General features: G+C 37.6%; 2 protein-coding genes across 8 annotated transcripts in view; both read left to right on the top strand.

Moving 5' to 3' along the window:
• Nucleotides 1-4,174, top strand: part of LOC122835012 (6-phosphofructo-2-kinase/fructose-2,6-bisphosphatase-like) — an 80,708-nt gene extending 76,534 nt beyond the window's left edge. For 4 of the 6 annotated variants that reach the window (XM_044123717.1, XM_044123728.1, XM_044123701.1 and 1 more), the window contains 5 exons: nucleotides 699-803; nucleotides 1,730-1,859; nucleotides 1,960-2,022; nucleotides 2,102-2,166; nucleotides 3,653-4,167. In XM_044123717.1, the coding sequence (XP_043979652.1) occupies nucleotides 699-803; nucleotides 1,730-1,859; nucleotides 1,960-2,022; nucleotides 2,102-2,166; nucleotides 3,653-3,712 (423 nt within the window). In that variant the 3' untranslated portion in view covers nucleotides 3,713-4,167. Of the gene's footprint in view, nucleotides 1-698; nucleotides 804-1,646; nucleotides 1,860-1,959; nucleotides 2,023-2,101; nucleotides 2,167-3,652 lie in introns of those variants that run through there. The other 2 variants (XM_044123691.1, XM_044123737.1) reach the window with 2 other exon arrangements.
• A 572-nt stretch (nucleotides 4,175-4,746) lies between these two features.
• itih6 (inter-alpha-trypsin inhibitor heavy chain family member 6) lies at nucleotides 4,747-18,193 on the top strand. Of its 2 annotated transcripts, none has more exons than XM_044123638.1 (17): nucleotides 4,747-5,848; nucleotides 6,327-6,362; nucleotides 8,540-8,694; nucleotides 9,718-9,828; nucleotides 9,946-10,193; nucleotides 11,272-11,441; nucleotides 11,520-11,636; nucleotides 11,752-11,923; nucleotides 12,008-13,537; nucleotides 13,947-13,976; nucleotides 14,540-14,557; nucleotides 14,645-14,692; nucleotides 14,777-14,800; nucleotides 14,931-14,975; nucleotides 15,053-15,166; nucleotides 15,996-16,379; nucleotides 17,133-18,193. In XM_044123638.1, the coding sequence occupies exons 1-17, from the start codon at nucleotides 5,741-5,743 to the stop codon at nucleotides 17,378-17,380; spliced, it is 3,558 nt and encodes a 1,185-aa protein (XP_043979573.1). In that variant the 5' UTR covers nucleotides 4,747-5,740; the 3' UTR covers nucleotides 17,381-18,193. The 2 variants fall into 2 exon arrangements, with proteins under 2 accessions (XP_043979573.1, XP_043979561.1); XM_044123626.1 differs by having other exon boundaries at nucleotides 14,880-14,975.
• Nucleotides 18,194-18,400: the final 207 nt, after the last annotated feature.

The following is an 18,400-nucleotide window of genomic DNA, read 5'->3' as shown; positions in this document are numbered from 1 at the left end:
CCTGTAAGTGAGAGACAGATAAACCGGTTCCCTGTCCAGCCTTATTAGTTCAAACTGTTCTAAATATTTTCTTTATTTATCTGAGTCTGATGTGGTCAGGTTTACACCCAGGAAAATCAACACAAATATTATCCGGTTAAAATGGTTTTCTTGTCTTTCCCATTTTGAAAAGTGGCAGAAAATGAACAAGTCAAATGATATTCATAACCTAGAAAAACAGGAAATAATGGGATATTGATCTAAATTTTCTGGACACTCAAAATTAGTGAAGTAGTATAAATTAGAAAAATGCTTTAGTTACAGTCATTTCAGTGGGAATTGTTTAATACTCTTTTTACAGTATTAAAATGATCCTTTTAAGCTTTTATCTCATTTACAAATTCAAATCAAATTCAATTAAAAAAATACTTTATTGATTCCAAATGGAGATTAAATTAAAGGTTACATTTTGTGTTAAAGGTATTACAAACACAAAAATATTTCAGTCCTATTGATTAGTTCAATAGGACTAATCAAAAAAGTCAGCATTCACTCATGCTGACTTTTTAAGGCAGGTGAAGCTGCACTTTTCTCTTGCCACATTTTAAATATGATGCTTGGAGCGTAAAGATTCCCTAAGCTTGTTCATAAAATGTTTTCTATAAAAACAGTTTTAGACTCTCAGTATAAATTAACATTTTATTCTTGTTCTTTCTCAGGGTGTTTGTGAGGAGTTAACATATGAGGAGATTCAGGAGAACTTTCCCGATGAGTTTGCGATGAGAGACCAGGAGAAATATCGTTACCGTTACCCAAAGGGCGAGGTAAGAGCTGCTTTCATTAGACGACGACTTTCTTTTAACTTTATGTTTACATTTAATGATCTATCACTTCTAACATTTGGATTTCCAAACTGACTTGTGTTAACTTTTGAGTTACTTTTCTTCCAACTGGACTAACAGGTAAGGTAAATTTAATAGTAATAATAAAATAATAAGTATCTTAAGTAAAAACACTATTCATGTAGAATTGTTAAATTAAGAGAAATGTGTATCTTATCATACATTATTATAATCAAGATGTGGTTTTAAGATGATATATTTGCCTACTTTACAGGCAGAATGTTATGGAAAGTGTTGAATAGTTAAACACATTTTAATAGAATTTTAGCACCAGTATTTGTAAATATTCAAATATTTAAACAAATTAATGTGTAAATTAAAAGCTGTTCTTTCAAACATTGAACATATCTATAAGAATTGAAGAATTTGACATTGTATTTTTTTCTTTTTTTTCCAGTTTTATTTTTCTTTTGATAAAACCCATTAACAAATTGTTAAAAGATTAATAAGTAGCTATATCTGCATTCACTGAGTACTTCTAGGAACATTAACTGAAATCAGAAAATTCACCTTCAACACAAAAAAGTGTGAATAGGTCACAAGTAATTTAATGAAGTTTATCAAACCTTGTTTTCCTCAATAACTTAACATTAATAAACATAATTTGATTATTTATGACCAATTAAAATGTTTTTTTGAGGTTGAAGCTGCATTCTCTTTTATTCAGTGTTCTAAATTGATAATAAAATAGCTTTTATTGAATGATAAAAATGATACTTAAACAACCAAATGTAATCTTTAAGGTTCTTTTATGTGTCATTTTAGAGACTGGAGGGCCACAGAAACCCACGTGGTTCAAAGTTTAGGAATGAAAGCTAATATTCGTTTGATTTGTCTTTATGACAAAGTCCTATGAGGATCTTGTTCATCGTCTGGAGCCGGTCATCATGGAGCTGGAGAGGCAGGAAAACGTCCTGGTCATCTGCCACCAAGCCATAATGCGCTGCCTGCTGTCCTACTTCCTAGACAAACCTGCAGGTATTAAAAAAAGAGATGCACTGATTCACCTTCCTTCTTATTATCACCACAAAATGTTCAGCTCTAAATGCTCAAACATTGTTTCCAATCACCTGTGAAGATGAGCTGCCTTATGTTAGGTGTCCCCTCCACACGGTGCTCAAACTCACTCCTGTAGCTTACGGTAAGCAGTAAATTATGCATCTTTAATAGCTGATCTCTGAATGCTTTCTTGACACTTTTGTTTTTGTCTTTCCTGCCAGGATGTAAGGTTGAGTCGTTTTTTCTCAATATCGAAGCTGTCAACACACACAGAGAGAGGCCAGTGGTAAGATCCACAGGCGAATATTTTCTCTCTGAAGTGGATCGAAGATTTGTCCTGTTCTATAAACATAAAGATTACTGGGGACGTGTTCTAAAAAAAATCACATTTTGCATGTTTTTGTACTTCCATTTGGGTTTCTGCTGCTTCTAAAAACATCTAAAGCGATTAAAAACACACCCCGACAGGTTTTTGATAATGAATTAATGGTTTTTAGTGCTTGGAAATGAACTGTTTCAGAAACATCTGGAATGTAACTTCACATATCAGTAGGAACTGCCTGTTACCTAGCAACTCCAGCCCATTACCTAGCAACCCAAGCTGAGTTCCAGCACGTTTATTCAGCTGGTTTTACTGCCATTTTACAATGGCGGCTGGAAAAGATAAATGTTTTGTTGTTGACTTACCATTTAGAAACAACTTGTTGGTTGTGCAGGAGGCTCCACTTTTACTTTTCAAAGATGTACTGTTGTATAATTGCGTATGTTTACATGTATGAGTGTCAACATTGAAGTGCAGCAGCAACTTATTTAGATTGAAATGGAAAGGAACTCAACAGGAAGAATTGTCCTGTCTAAAAGAATAATTTATGCTAAAATTGTATTGAACATGTATTAAATTTATCCTAACTTGATCAAGGAAGCATAATAGGTCATCTCTCAGAATATATATTGAGAGAAATAGTGAGTGAAAGTGAAACAGGAAGATGGAAAAATGTTGGTAACTGAGGACATTTAGTGTCCAGAAGGAGAACTACATCAACAATAGGGAGAGTGACTGAACAAGACAAAACTGAGAAAAGACAAAACCAAACATAAACAATTTCACAGGAAAAACAAAATAACACAAGACATTTCTCAGCTCTAAAAGTCAAAAATTTACCAGAAAAAACTCAGGATTTTTTTAAACTAAAACAAGGAAATTTCTGAGTATAAGGTGATTTGAACATAAATGCAATCTGACTAAGGATAAAACTATTGATAAAGCAAAAATTTCTGTTGATTTTGAGGTTGCTTTTTTTTGTACCTGACTTTTTTATATTCACAGGAATAAAAAATGTCTGAAGTTTTCACATGAACTTTGTCACAGATTAGAGGTTTCCTGTGTAAAATAAAATGTAACCAAGTAATTTAAACAGAATCGCAACCGAATGTTGTGTTTCAACAATGATTGAAATCAACATTGAAATTACAGCTTTGGAGTAACATTATTTTAGTTAGAGATTAATTTTAGAGGAGCATTTTTCCAACCTTTATACTTCTCTATAACATAAAAAAAAATGGAACATTTATAAATCTACATTTACTTAAAGGTTCATATGTGAACTTCTTTGTGTTTTGAGGGAAAACCTCTTATGTATCCTTAATTTAAAAAATCTGGTTTCAATGAGCAAAAACAATTTCTACCAGGTTTCCAGTCGTGGCCCTATCATGCTTGGAAAATATTAGTAGCAGCCAGTAGGAATTTAATTTTTGTTTCTCTTTGTTTGCAGAATGTGAGCATCAGCAGAAAGACAGAGGAAGCTCTCCAGACAGTTCCCGACCACAACTAAAGTCATATCTGGGAGAAATGGACTACAGCTATTTTCATAGGTCACAATAAATTTTAGAGAGTCACATAAATGTTTTCTGATGGTAAACAGAAGAGAAATGGATCAACACAGAAGAACTGGAGGAGATGGAAGGTGTTAATCCAGACCAGAGAAGAAAAAAAACCTACAGCTGTGGATAGTTCCTGTCTTATCTGTGTAGTTGAGGTTTCTGATTCTATTGAACGCATCACAAACAGGTGGAGGTTAAACCTTTCATGGAGATACTCTTCAGATCATGAAATCAGCACCACAGACACTTTAACTCCTCACTGAATAAATAACAACAGAACATGCAGTTATACATAAATATATACAGAAAATAAATGGAATGAAGAATTTTTTGTAAACATTCAGTAGCTTGGAAAAGTATTCAGACTCTCAAATGGTTTAGATTTTGTCACATTAAAGCCAAAACCTTCCGCATAATTTATTTATTTACATGTTTGTTTTTTATGTGTGAATTATTAGATTATGTTTGGACTTTGACTAGTCCATACTGACATGACACATGTATTATTTTGTTTAGGATTTTTATCTTTCTGGAAAATGAGCATCTGTCATCACTATCATGGCTGGATGTAACTGTAGCTACAACAGCACGTCATTGCCAGACATATTGAGATTAAAATCACACATTTTCTAGAAAGAACTAGGACAAAATTTGAAAGAAAAAAAATCTCTCAAATGTTTAAATTGTTAAGAAATTTTCTAGAAAAAAACTGGGAATTTCTAGAAAAACACAAAAAAAAGTTTTTAAAATTAAAATCAGAAACTTTCTAGAAAAAAAATGGAATTTTTTAAGCTCTATAAGTCAAAAAATTTTAGAGAAAAAGACTCTGACTTGTTAATTTGATAAGAATTTTCCAGAAAATACAGGAAATGTCTAAGCCCCGAAAATGTTATATTTGTAACAAAGAACTCAGGATTTTTTTTTTTAGTTAATCTCACAGAAAAAATTTATTAATATCAAGAAAAAGAGTTTTGAAAATCTGAAATTTCAATATTTTTTCTAGAAAATGTCTTAGTTTTTTCTTGCAGATTGTCAACTTTTCAAACTCAGAAATGTCCTTGTTTCATCTAGAACATTTTAAAAATGAATCTGAGTTTTTTGGGTGAAATGTGCTCATTTCCTCGTACGTTATCATATTACGAAGCACCTGTTGGATTTTGACCTTCCAAACATTTAAAAATTTATGTGACATTACGATAATTCACGAAGTTGTCAAAATTCACCGTATTAGGTTTTTAAATAAGTGACAATGATGGCCGTTCTCGAGGTTTTTCGCTGAATACAAATGGAGACAAAATTTTTTCATTTTCTAATCCATCCATTCTCTATAGCAGTTAATCCATGTTGGGTCAGTAGGAGAGTTGAGTTGGTGCTTTTTGGGAACCTACTGTACAGAATCTATCAGAGTCAGATATTTATTTATCTGACTAAATGTGAGGTGAGAAAATACATTCGCAAACTTCAGTGGATCTCAACCACTGCTGAACGGATTTATTTATTTAGTTTTTTTAAAAACCAGCAGTGGAAGGGGAGGAGACGGAGGCGTTTTCATCCAAACCTTGGAGCCGGGTGCCATTCACCCCTCATTTCTCTCCGATCTCGGTGGCAGTATGTGTGAACCCGAGCTGCGCGCAAACCGCGCATCAGGACTGGCGCAAACCTCCCTCTAAAGCGCAAACCTCCCTCTAAAGCGCAAACCTCCCTCTGAAGCGCAAACCTCCCTCTGAAGCGCAAACCTCCCTCTGAAGCGCAAACCTTCCTCTGAAGCGCAAACCTTCCTCTGAAGTGTGAACTTTCCTGCTTTTCTTTTGCTCTCACCTATCGCAGGTGTAACTCTTCATCAGATCTCATTTTTAGGGCGCTCTCACATGGATCGGAGCTAAAATTATTCCTGCCTGTACCTTGTGTAAAATGCGCCCAACGTGAGATCACGGGACGTTTTTCTTCGATTTTAATCTAAAGGTTGAATTGTTGCAAGCATGAGGGTTTTGAGGATTCAGTGTTTTCTTCTTTGCGTTTATTACTGCGTTCAAGAAGGATTATCGGGGGATTTTAAGACGCACCTTAGGAGGAATTCACAATTCCAGGTAAGGATATATTTAATTTTATATGCACCTTTCTGGAACACGCCCAGACTTAGTAAGTAAAGGAGTAATTTATCTCGCATAGGTTGCATAATATTTTCCCTGTGAAGGGTTTCCACCCTGCAGGTTGTTTATGTTTAAAGTCCCACCAATGCACAGGATATTTGGTAATGGACTGACACAGCACGGACTTGTGTGCAGAATTAACAGGAGGCAGAGCATGCAATCCTGTGTACAGTGAGAGCATTTATTTCCAGTTCCACTTTCCCTTCATTCATTCATTCATGAATGGCTAATTCAACCTGTTTTGACATAAGATCTTGACCCAACCCTCATTTGCTCAGATTGGTGGCAGAATTAACCCAGTTTTGACCTACCATAATTTATTGTGCAGTTCAGCATCAAACAATGGCCAAAGCAGTGATTCCCACAAATGTATAACACTAGAAACCTGATGATGTTTTTGTTTGCTCTTTTCCAGAGAACAAAACGTCAAAGCAAACCAGCAAAACCAGTGGTAAGTTTTAACTGAGTTTACTGCTACACATAACACCAAATTAACCTGGAGGTCCAATCTTTAAAGACATAAAGAGACGTTTCTGGGTACATTGAGCCATGCCGCTGTGGCTTTTACCAGGGCTAACTAAGAAATTTCCTAGGAACACACAGTAATCCTTTCTGTGCAGCACAAACCACAGCGTTCTTAAATACCAGTGAGGTGGAGGCCTGGAGTGGCTGTCCTCCTCCTTCATGTCGCCTTGTAATGGACTCATGTGGCCCGCACTAACCAGATCAGGCGCCAACGTCCCATAAGTAAACAAGGGAAGGGCACCAAAGTGATACGTCTCAGACTGGCACAGTTAGTTTTAGATAACAACACTGCTTCCTTTCTGCTTACTCACTTACTAAAATAGCTCCACAAAGATCTGTATCTGAACAGAGTTCATATTTGTGTCTAAAATCTACTTTATGGAGATAAATAAATAAATAGAAGAATAAATAGAAGAAGAAAAGCATGGGAAAAAAAGTATAATTTTAGTACAGGATTGCAAAATTGGGAAAATCTAAGTTGTTTTACTAAAAATACCAAGGTAACTGCTCAGTGGGAAAACAAGGGCAATGTCACACATTTTGTTTTAAAGAGTAAACCCACAAGCCACATAATTACTTTATACTCTATAAGAAACTAAAAATGCAACTCCACGTCAAACCTAACCAACTGCTGGTAATGCAAGGTGCCAAACTTAACATTTCACTTGCAAGATTACTAAAACTCCTCAGACTTTTTCAGATTTGGTTACAACCACAGATCTTTATGCATCTTACTGGGATTATGGACCTGAGGATGGCCCAGCACACCTAAATCAAATGTCAGACTGTGGGGTCCTGACATGCAGTCAGGTTATACTGAGTACGTTTTGGCAGAGACACATGAAAGATGCAGCATTCCTCAATCTAATCATCAACATTTTGCCCAATCATCTTTGCAAAAAAAAAAAAAAAATTATAATACTTGCACTTAGTCAGATTTGTTGGAGAGTGTTTTGACCATCACTGTTTGAGTCTTTCTGCAGATTGGATTTTGGCCTGGACTTTAATTTGACCACTGGATTCCAGTTCTGGTGACTGGAACTGATGGGATGTGAACCTCGTCACCATTTGTAGTCTCTAACTGGGTTTCTGGCTCTATCCACATGACTTTCTATGGACTTCTTCTTGGCACCACAAAGATCAGATTTGTGGAGAAAAATGTTTCTCCATGGCATTGTACAAAACCAAGGCGTTTAACTGCCAGAGCTAGTATCAACAAAACAATCCAGTCTTCAGGGAATTTCCAGTTTAGTGCGAGGGAAATTTGATTAGATATTGAACAGTTGTTTTAAAAAGCACAGAAAGAGCTTAATATGGATCACTGATATGTATTCTGTGAGGTTTAGTGGGTTATCAATGTGTATCGCTTTCCGAAAGTTGAGTGCTGCCATCCATTCTTTTCATCGATTTCTCTGCTGCCTCCTGCCAATATGGCGACATAAACAAACTTGGTCACATGACGTCTGGAGCTCTATGAAGGTGGATGACCTTGTCTGTCTCGGTAGTTATTAATTTTCAAATGATGACCAAATCAGTTCTCTGAAGATTTAGATCTGGTTGTAGTTCAGGTCAGTTACCAGGACTTGTTGGGTTTGCAGTTGTGCTAGCCTGGTCTTAGCCTTCCTATTCAGTTCATTCAGGAATCATTTCCCAATATCTGAGCATCCCAGGGTCACGTTCTGTTTCTGTTTTCACAATATGGATTAGCCAGTATTATGTACGGCTTTTAAAACCTGGGGTAATATTTTATAATCTAAGACTTCTAGAGAAAGTTGGTTGTTCTCAGACTTATTTAGGGGTGTAAAAGTCAGGAGGAATACAACACTTTTAAAATTTTATTTGTTAAAAAGCAAGTTTTCATTTCACTTTCCAATTTACTACTTATTGCTAATCTGTTATATAAAAAGTCCCAAACAATTTTAGTTCTAACATAGAAATATATTTTAGACCTCACAATACTTTTACAAGACACTAAATGCATCGTTGTTTTTCAAATACATTGGCTCAGAATATTGTTTTACATTCAAATAACTAAATGTAAAAAAACTAATCCTACTTTACTTTCAGTTTTTCTGTTGTCATGTGTGTTTTTTGTGCCACCAGCTGAAGGTCACAGACTACCATGTCAGGTGTTCGGTTGTGTCTCGTTACGCTGTCACAACCATCCAGAGTTCGGTGTGGAACCAGCTGCCCATCACTAAAGAGGCAGCGTTTGAGGTGGACCTGCCCTCGTCAGCTTTCATCTCCAACTTTACCATGTAAGAAAACCAAAAGAAATTCATTTCATCTGCATGTTTGAGCTCCTACTCTTCAGATAAACGTTTGGATAAATGACGTAAAGAACTTTAATTCCATTACTAAAACGCCTGGCATCTGTTCTATTTAAAAATGCTACATATAACTAAAACAAACAAGTGGGCTTTGCTGGATTTGGGAGCGGAAGCAGGTCAGGAGGAGGGGAAACCAGACGCTGAATGAATACCAGGCTTTGTAAATGGAAATCAGAAAGTTAACAGAGAAAATGACAGAGGTTGGCCCAGTCGCCCCTTTTTTCTCCCCACATCGTTTACTGAGGCAGCCTGCCAGTTTTCATACACTTACTCTACACAAGCCTACATCTACTGTATACTACATGCATAGGTGGATGTAGACTTTGGATGTGGAGTCAATATTTTTAAGTATGTGTGAGCTTTTTTCTCATATTTTTATACATGCAAAACCAAAACAGTCCTATCTCCAGATACCCTGAGGGAAATAAGTGTGGCAGACGTATTAAGTTGGTTCTTTGGCGTTTTTGTGTATGAAACTAAGAAGTCTGTGTTCTGTGTGATGTTCAGTCATTTCCTCAGCCACTAAGCCAGCCACATCCACAAATACACCCGGCACCCACACTTTCCACTCTCCGCTTATGTGATTTCTGCTCTGTGTCAAATACGACCCAGTTTATTTTAGTTGCATTTTTTTGCTCATTAGAAATATTTACTTAAAAGTCATGACCTTAAAGTGACATCCTGTCTCATGACATCATAGATCTTCAGTCTTTTATAGCTGAGAGTATTTATAGATCAACCTGAGAAGATCAAAGTTCCTCAAGGTTGTTTTTTTCCATTTAAAGCCCCCAACCCCTTTCATAAGGCATGAACGTTTGCTTTACTAAACAAGAGGCAAAATAAAGTAAATCTCTCTCAAAACTCTCTTCAGTCCACTAAAAGTAACATAATCTGGCTACTGTATGTCACACAAAGAACTGCTTCTTTCTCCTCTTCCCTCTATCCCACCAGTGCTTCCAATGGTAAGGTGTATGTTGCCCAAGTGAAGGAAAGAGCAGCAGCCAGGAAAATTTACGACGCCGCTAAAAAGCAAGGGAAAACAGCCGGACTTGTCGCCACCAAGTTAGTATTTTTAAAACCTCTTGTGAGCAAAGAAATTTTCTTTACATCTTTGGTTTTGTAGAACTTCTTAAAAACTACCTGAACTTTTTACTTGCCTTATTTGTTTTGTCATTGCAGAGAAAGGGAAATTGAGAAGTTTCGTGTAGCAGTGAGCGTACCGTCGGGAACTCGGATGTCTTTCGTCCTGAACTACGAGGAATTGTTGCCTCGTCGACTCGGCCGCTACGAGCTCAGTTTGGGTCTGAGGACCGGGCAACCGGTGCAGAACCTCACGTTGGACGTCAGCATACATGAAAGAACGGGAATCAGTTTCATCAAAGCTCTTCCTCTCAAGACGAGTCGACTGCTGTCAAACTCTGCCCAGGGTAAGACGCCAGGAAGTATGACTTAAAACAGAGAAATCACTGAATACTATTTTGATATCACTGGTACGTTGCGAAGTGTCCACTGTGTTTCAGAATAAATTCCAAAATTCTGGAAATTCAGACATCATAAAAAGATAGGAAACTTTTTATATATATCCCAGGTAGTAATAAATATATAATAATGCAGTTAATTAATTGACAATCAGGAACTCTGACCTATTCCAAGGCAAAATGTCACCAGCTTTGACTATAGATCCTTTCCAGAAAATGTTAAGATCGCCCTTTAAAATGTGAAATGATTTTAGATATTACTTATCTCAATTAGCATGTTAGCTGCTAAAGTTCATGTAGTTATTGCTGCTGTATTTTGTTTTACAGGTTTTCCAGTCCAGTTAGTATGACATCTGAATCAAAACATTTACTTTCTCTTTAACAAACAACAAAAATCCTTTGTTTTTTGTACACTTCAGGTTGAAATTAAACAATTTTAGCACCTAGAAAAGACTAGCTTGTTTTATTATTACCTGAAATGTAACACTTAAAATCTATACGAGATGCACTTCACTATAGACCTGTGTATAATCTCAGCAACTAAATCAGTTGAACATGGATTACTTTTTACAAAAGTATTTTAAGTGAAATATTAGTAAGAAAAACAGTCAGTAAAACCAAACAATGTATATAAGATAGACTTAAAAAATCCATTTCACAGTAGATAGCTGAGCAAACTGAAGAAGGGGAAAAAAGAGGGAAAAGTCAGAATTAACAACTTGAACTCGCAACTCAGTAATCGTTTGAAAATAAATCTTTCCACGTTTGTCTGCTGAGAGCGAGCAGTTTAAGTCTTTAGGAGCTCAGTTTGCCAATCATCATCGCTCGAATATCTGCTTTCCACGTTTTTTCTTCAAAAATAAGCTTTCGATTCCAGAGGGAAAAAATTCAAGCTCTCTTTGAGCAAAATAGATAAAATTAGACCAAGATAAAGATTTTCATCACATTCCTTTGTCACTTTCTGCTTCTGTTTGTGCATTTAATGGTGTTCTATCAATATGCCTGATGAAGCACTGCTTTCCTTCAGGTGACTCCAGCCCTCCTGCCTCCACTCAGGTTGAGCAGAGCGATAGTTGTGCTAGAATTTACTACAGCCCAACTGTACAGCAGCAAACCAGCGTATCCTCCAAAGGGTTAAATGCAGACTTCATCATTCAGTATGATGTGGAGCTCAAAGACCTCTTGGGTGACGTTCAGGTCAGCTGCATCGTTTCACTTCTGGTTTGTCAAAGTCACTTAAATCTCTCTAAATCTTTAACTTCTCACGCCCGTTAGGTGTATGATGGCTACTTTGTGCATTATTTTGCACCAAGAGGGCTTCCAGTGGTCCCCAAGGATATTATATTTGTCATAGATGTCAGTGGGTCCATGATAGGCACCAAGATAAAGCAGGTAAAGAGGAGAAATCATCTGGAAGATGAAATACTTTCTCTAAAACAGCTTCACTTGCTGTTTTTTCTGTTTCAGACAAAAGTGGGTCAATAACACCATTGATTTCTGTCAGTAGACCAAGCAGGCGATGAATACCATCCTTGGAGACCTTAGAGAAGGAGACCACTTTAACATCATCACCTTCTCAGATAAGGTTCACACTTGGAAGAAAGGTCGAACAGTGCGAGCAACTCGGCAGAATGTGAGAGATGCCAAAGAGTTTGTGAGGAGAATTAATGCGGAGGGATGTGAGTTGAAATTTGATCCTTTGCATCAAATGTATGCTGTTTCTGCCAATAAAACTGATTATGTTGACTTTACTGTTTTATCAGGGACAAATATCAACGCAGCTCTTCTATCTGCTGCCCAGCTTGTTAACCCTTCATCCTCTGGATCTTCCAGCCGCCTTGCATCCCAAAGGGTTCCTCTGGTTATCTTTCTGACAGATGGGGAAGCAACCACTGGAGTGACATCTGGTGACACCATCCTCATTAACGCCAAGAAGGCGTTGGGCTCAGTTACTCTGTTTGGCATTGCCTTTGGCGATGATGCAGACTTCCTTCTCCTAAAACGCCTGGCTTTGGAGAACCGAGGTGTGGCCAGGATGGTGTATGAGGAAGCAGACGCAGCTTTGCAGCTGAAGGGTTTCTATGATGAAGTGGCCAACCCTTTGCTGTCAGACATCCAGCTTTCCTACATGGACGATCAGGCGTTTGACGTCACCAACACCCTGTTCCCAAACTACTTCCAAGGCTCGGAGTTAGTTGTGGCAGGAAGGGTAAAACCTGGAGTCAAAGACTTAAAGGTATCAGTCTCAGCAACTGATTCAAAGCAAAACATAAGCCTGGAAGATAATGTGCTTATTTCCAGTGCAAAAGAAAATGGGAGCGCAAGTTTTTTAAATTGTTCAAGAGAGTTGGAAGGAGTGTCCAACTTTGTGCGTCGTCTCTGGGCATATTTCACCATCAAAGAGCTACTACTGGCCAAACTCAATGCAACTGACCCTGCAACTCAAAGGTTACTGGCAGACAAAGCCACCAACCTCTCCCTCAAATATAACTTTGTGACCCCAGTCACTTCTTTGGTTGTTGTAAAGCCAGATGCAGAAGAAGCAGCTCAGGCATTGACCACTGTGAAACCCACAACTACTGGCACTACCACCACCACAGCAACAACAACAACAGCGCACCCCATCGACATGCTAACCGCTAGAGTTCCCAGAAAGCCCAGCCTTAGGTTAGCCAAACCACACCCACCTCAACAACCTGCAAATAAACAGAAAACTAAGCCTTTTCCAGTGTCTCTGGCTAAAACAAAGGCTCCACCAGCCAAAAAAACTGCCATAAACCCAAGTCCCAGTCCCATCAAAACTGCTCCAGCAACAATCTCTGGAAAAAAACCTGCTGCCTCCCAGGATGATCCAAAAACACCCGTTCGTTCTCCAAAGTTATCCACTTCTCTTTTAAATGCTCTAAAAACCGCACAGCCTCCTGCTCCCGGCAAAACGACCACTATCCCAACGTCAACAGCTAAGCAAACATTGGATACCAGCACTTCACCACACCTCACTTCATCCAGAACCGACCCTGCACCAGGAGCAAGGAGAACCAGTCCTGGGAAAACATCAGGGCCATTTTCAGAGGAGGAGAACCGCACCAAATCTGCCCCAGAACTTCATCAGTCCGACACTACTCCTGTAGCAACACTGCGCTCGCCCACCCCAGCCTCACCGCCGGATGTTGGACACAACAACTCAAATCTGGATGTTGACGTGAGCGTTGCCACCCTGGTGTTGGGAACCTTTGCTCCGATGCCCGGTGTTACAGATGGACCAGGACTGTGGGAAGCAGCTGGACTTCTGGGTAAGAAACACAGTAGCTGCGTTTCCATTTACCATGTCATTGCGTAACTTAATATTTTGATAATAATGGAAACACAACAATTTAAAAAAAAAACTAAAAAAACTCGGAAACGCTGATCAAAAACCAGATGATGCCACTGGTGCAAACGTATCACATGTATGATTGTAGGTGTGTTTCTTATTTAATAAAAACGCCGCAATTGGGGTAATTGTGCTTTTTCGACATTAGCGAACTGCTGACAGAGTTTTGCAAACATTGGTAATGAAAACTCTGCTACTGTCTGCCGTTTTTCTGGCTTCCCAACAAATAAAATTCAATCAAATCAAAGAATCATTATGAATGAATGGATGGAGTGAGTGCTGGTTTTCATATTTTAATTCAAAATAAATCCTCTGTCTTTCTCCCCTAGATGTCTCTACCTCCATTCAAAGTGAAGAAGGTACATTTTATTTGTCTCCTAATCTGTTTTGTTCTTTTTATTTTATTGTTCATCACCTGAGGGAAGTTGGCTCCTCCTGCTTTCTTCTAGTCAGACAAAATTGGTGTCAAACATTTATGTTACAATTTGTTGTGCCGCTATTGTTTTAAAGGTATTAATAAATGTTTTAGGGGTCATCAAAGGTCCGCCATCCGCCCCACATTTACAAAATTTAAAAAATTGGCATCTAACAACTGTGCTTCCAAAACTGTAGCTGTAAAATTTTTATATTAAAATCTTAAAATTGTAATAAAAATTTGCTGCATAAATGTATCTCTGTTGATTAACACCATATTTTTTTATTTTGTAAATAAAGCTGGGCTAGTTGATCTTTGATGACCTCTGGAAACGTTTATTAATATCTTTAAAATGAGAGCAGCACAAACAAAGCACAAATCAATTTGTTTAATTTGAAGAAGGTGGAGAAGCCAACTTCACTCAGGTTTTATAAACCCATTTCTAATTTGGAAAACCTGCTTGGGATCGAGAATTGAACTAATTTCTGCTTTTTTCCTTTTGAATAGATCTGAATCTTGTTACAGGTACGGGTAACAACTCTTCATTAAAACAAAATCTCTTCACATAAGCAATAAAAGTGATTTTTTTTAATGACTCCTTCTCTTTGCCAGATTACGATGCAACATATAATTATGACTACGATATCAGCTACGACACCTGTAAGTTAGTTTGTTTTTTTTGATTCGGTAAAACAAAATAAACATCTGATGTTTCACGTTAAAAACGTTCCGGTGTTTTCTCAGGGGATGACAGCAGTGATTCATTTGGTGAGTATTTCGAAGGAGAGTGTAATTTGCAGCAGTGTTGTTCTCTGCAATACATGTCTAGTCCTGTCATTGGTTTCAGTGCTTGGGAGTGAGGAGGACTGTCCTTTAGTTGAATGTCTTGTCCTTTTAGAACCTCAATCCAGACTCAACTCTGTGAGGCTCTTCTCCTCGTCAGGTCAGGATTTATTTATTATTTTAAATCACAAAGTTGTGATGTCTGGCTTTATTTAGCTGCTGGATTCTCTGTTGTAGTGGATGGAGATCCTCATTTTGTGGTCCAACTTCCAAAGTTGCACCAGGATCTGTGTTTCACTGTGGACGGCAGAGCCAATGACGTTCTCAGACTTCTGGAGGATCCAGAGCGAGGCAAGCATTCGATTTAAATGCTAACATTTGACAATTCTAACCATTAATCGAGTAATAATTTGTAGACTCTGCAGATTTTTCATTAAACCACTGAGCATATTTTATACACAGTTAGAAATATATAATAAAAAGATTCTAAGCCTAAAATGCATTCCTTTTGTGAACGCTTAATCAATTGAAGCAAAGGATGCATCTGCAGCTAAAAAATAGTTCAACATGTGTTCAATATCACACTTACATGCATGTATTTTTATAAACTTTATATTGTGTACAGTTATTTTTTTCTTGCATGCACCAATATTTAACACTTAGGTTGGAGTAGCTTTTAGCATGTAAGCAATTTCCCTTTGGGAATCAATAATATATTTTCTATTTTACTCTATTTTATGTGAAAAAGCTCATCCCTTTCTCCTGGACTTAACATTAATATTTAGACATAAGGAGGTGCTTTGTAAGAGTCTTTATATACTTTTTTCTTAGAGTTTGAACCAGGTAAAGCTAAAGTTAGGCTAGTTGAATTCAGGGTAGCACATATTTATAGACAAAGTTTTTTATCTTAAATGCAAAATGCAGTGGCGTACACAGACATTTTGGGGCTTCAGTGGAAAAAAGAGGCACCTTGTGAGTCACACAGAACCACCAGCTTCCTTAGGATTATGAGATTTTTTTAAAGGCACTTCTTGAAGTGCATTATGTGCATTTACCTATTTCTAATATGCTCTCTTGAGTTGCACACAAAACACTGAAAATAATAACAAATTTCAGAAGGGCTCTAGCACCTCCTAGTGTCTATTTTGGAGCTTACAGAGTGTGCGTCTTGCTCTTCCAGGTATCATTGTGGACGGTCACCTGATGGGGGCTCCCCCAAAGCCTGGAGCAGAAGGCCGTTCCCGAACGTACTTCGACCGGCTCACCATCTCATTACCGGCTGGCAGTTCGGCTGACATCATGATCACCTTGACGCTGGATGGGGTGGTAGTGGATGGAGAAGGACGGGAGATCCTCCCCACCAATCAGCAGGGATCTGTGACCAGGCAGGGCGTGACTGTTACCATGGACAACCATCAGAGCTGCTGGGTCGAGCTGGCGAAAGGTGTGCGCTTCCTGGTGCTGTTTCATCACTACAAACACCCCAATCACCTGCAGATGGCCCACCTGGGGTTTTACATCACAGATGGAAGAGGGCTGTCAAGGTCGACCCAAGGCCTTCTGGGTAAGCTGCCAGATGTTTTTGTCTTAAAGTAGGAGATCGTAAAATCTTACCTTGTATCGAGTGTGTTGAGTTGCAGAGTCTTTATTGCTTCTTGGTGAAAAATAGCTGGTCAGGAATACATCCAGGATTATGTTTTAACTTAAAAAATATATATATATTTAACAATTAATTTTCACTACAAAAACACAAAATCTTTCCAAGTATTTTTGGTCAGTACCTGTTCCACTGGCAGATTATTTCACTTATAACATGAGAAAAATGTCTTATGAATGAAATTTGGGCCCGGTTAATTAAAAACAGACAAATGTGAGAATAAAGTCATAATATTTAGACTTTATTCAAACTTTATACAGATTACCTGCATAAAGTTGCAGTAGTAATATAAGGATAAGGTTGTAGCATTACCAAAATAAAGTTGTAATAATATGAGATCATGTTATTATGAGAATACAATTGTAGTATTACCAGACTAAAGTCATAATGTTCTGACTTTATTCTGATAATTTTACTAATTTTATTTTTTATTTTTCTTTGCCTGGCCCTAATAGTCCACTGCAAAAATCAGTGTGAGTTATGAAAAATAAAAACTTACTTAGCATGATGAAGAAACTGATAGAGTAAATTAACAAGGACTTTTTTATTTGACTTGTCTTTTGTCAACCAGTTTACTAGAATCTTAAAACCATGGATTATAATTTTATGGTGAGTAAATGTAGTTATAGTTAATTATTGCTCCTCTTTATCTACCTGCAGGCCAGTTTCAGCACTCTGACATGACTGTAACTGTGACGACTGATCGTCACCCCAAAAACAAAGACGGGGTTCAAGCGAGGGGAATCCTGAGGTGGGCAGCACAGCAGATGGACGTGACTTTACAGGACAAGACGGTGAAAGACTCAGTGCAAAAGCGCCACCTGGGCAAATGCTGGGTGGTTCCTAAGGCGGAGGTCGAGAGACTGCTGAGTCACTCCTATGAGAGTTATGTGGTGAACAATATGTAACCCAAGCTGAAGTGGGTTATATACCCAACTCAGCTCCACCTGTTGCTTGCCCACAGCACGGCTCAGGTACCAGGACCCACACAAAGGACGAAGCTGACTGAGAGTCTGCTGGATAAAAACGACAGACACAGAGGTGGTTGTGAAACAGGAAGGGCTGGGTGGCGCAGCTTGGGGCCAGAAAGAAGAAGTTAGGAAAATAATAGTTAAAATCTACAGTTACTGAAATACAGAACTGAAAGAGGCTCTTTATCTCTCCCTGGATTGTTTTTGTGTCTGTCACAGAGACTCTGTGTGCTTCTGGTTGCATGGCAACAACAGATCATCTATTTATGCTGCCGCTTTGAAAGTTATTTATTGGAATGATCTTATATGTCGTTCTTTTATAATGGCACAATAGGTCTATTGCAGATAGAAAGAAAACAAAGTACATTTCTGCTAGAAAAGAATTCTAGCTGATAATTAGTTTGAAAAGTTGGAATTTTTTTAGATTATTCTGAGATAATTGTGTGAAACAAAAAAATATCTCATACATTTTCTAGAAAACAAAAGGAAATTTCTGAGTTTGTAAAGTTTGAAATTTGCTAGAAGTCCAGAAATTTTTGGGGAAAAAAAGTTTGAAAGTCAAAAATATGATAGAAACAAACCTCAGATATTTCCAGTTTTGAAACTCTGAAAATTTCCAAGTCGAAAATTTTAGATTTTTGAAATTTTTGACCTTGTTTATTTTTTCAAGAAAATTTCTGAGATTAACCCCTCAAAATTTTGTAGTTTTTTTTCTGTCAATTTTTCCACTTTTCAAATAGAAATTTCCTTTTTTTTTTTTTTTTTTTTTTAAGAAAAGGTTTCTGAGTTTAATCTCAAAAATGTTGGGGGGTTTTTTTGTCAGAAATTTACTCCATTTTTTTTATCTACAATGGTTCTAATACGCCATAGGATTACTTTCTGTCTAAATCATACGTAATTTTAAAAAATGCATCACTGTAAGCTGTTCAGTCCAAGTGTAAAAGGTCTTGTATGTAT

This window comes from Gambusia affinis, linkage group LG01 (genome assembly GCF_019740435.1).
Source record: "Gambusia affinis linkage group LG01, SWU_Gaff_1.0, whole genome shotgun sequence".
In the NCBI taxonomy this organism is placed as follows: Eukaryota; Metazoa; Chordata; class Actinopteri; order Cyprinodontiformes; family Poeciliidae; genus Gambusia; species Gambusia affinis.
Note: the sequence above shows the minus strand (reverse complement) of the source record. Positions and strands in the feature narration are given on the sequence as shown.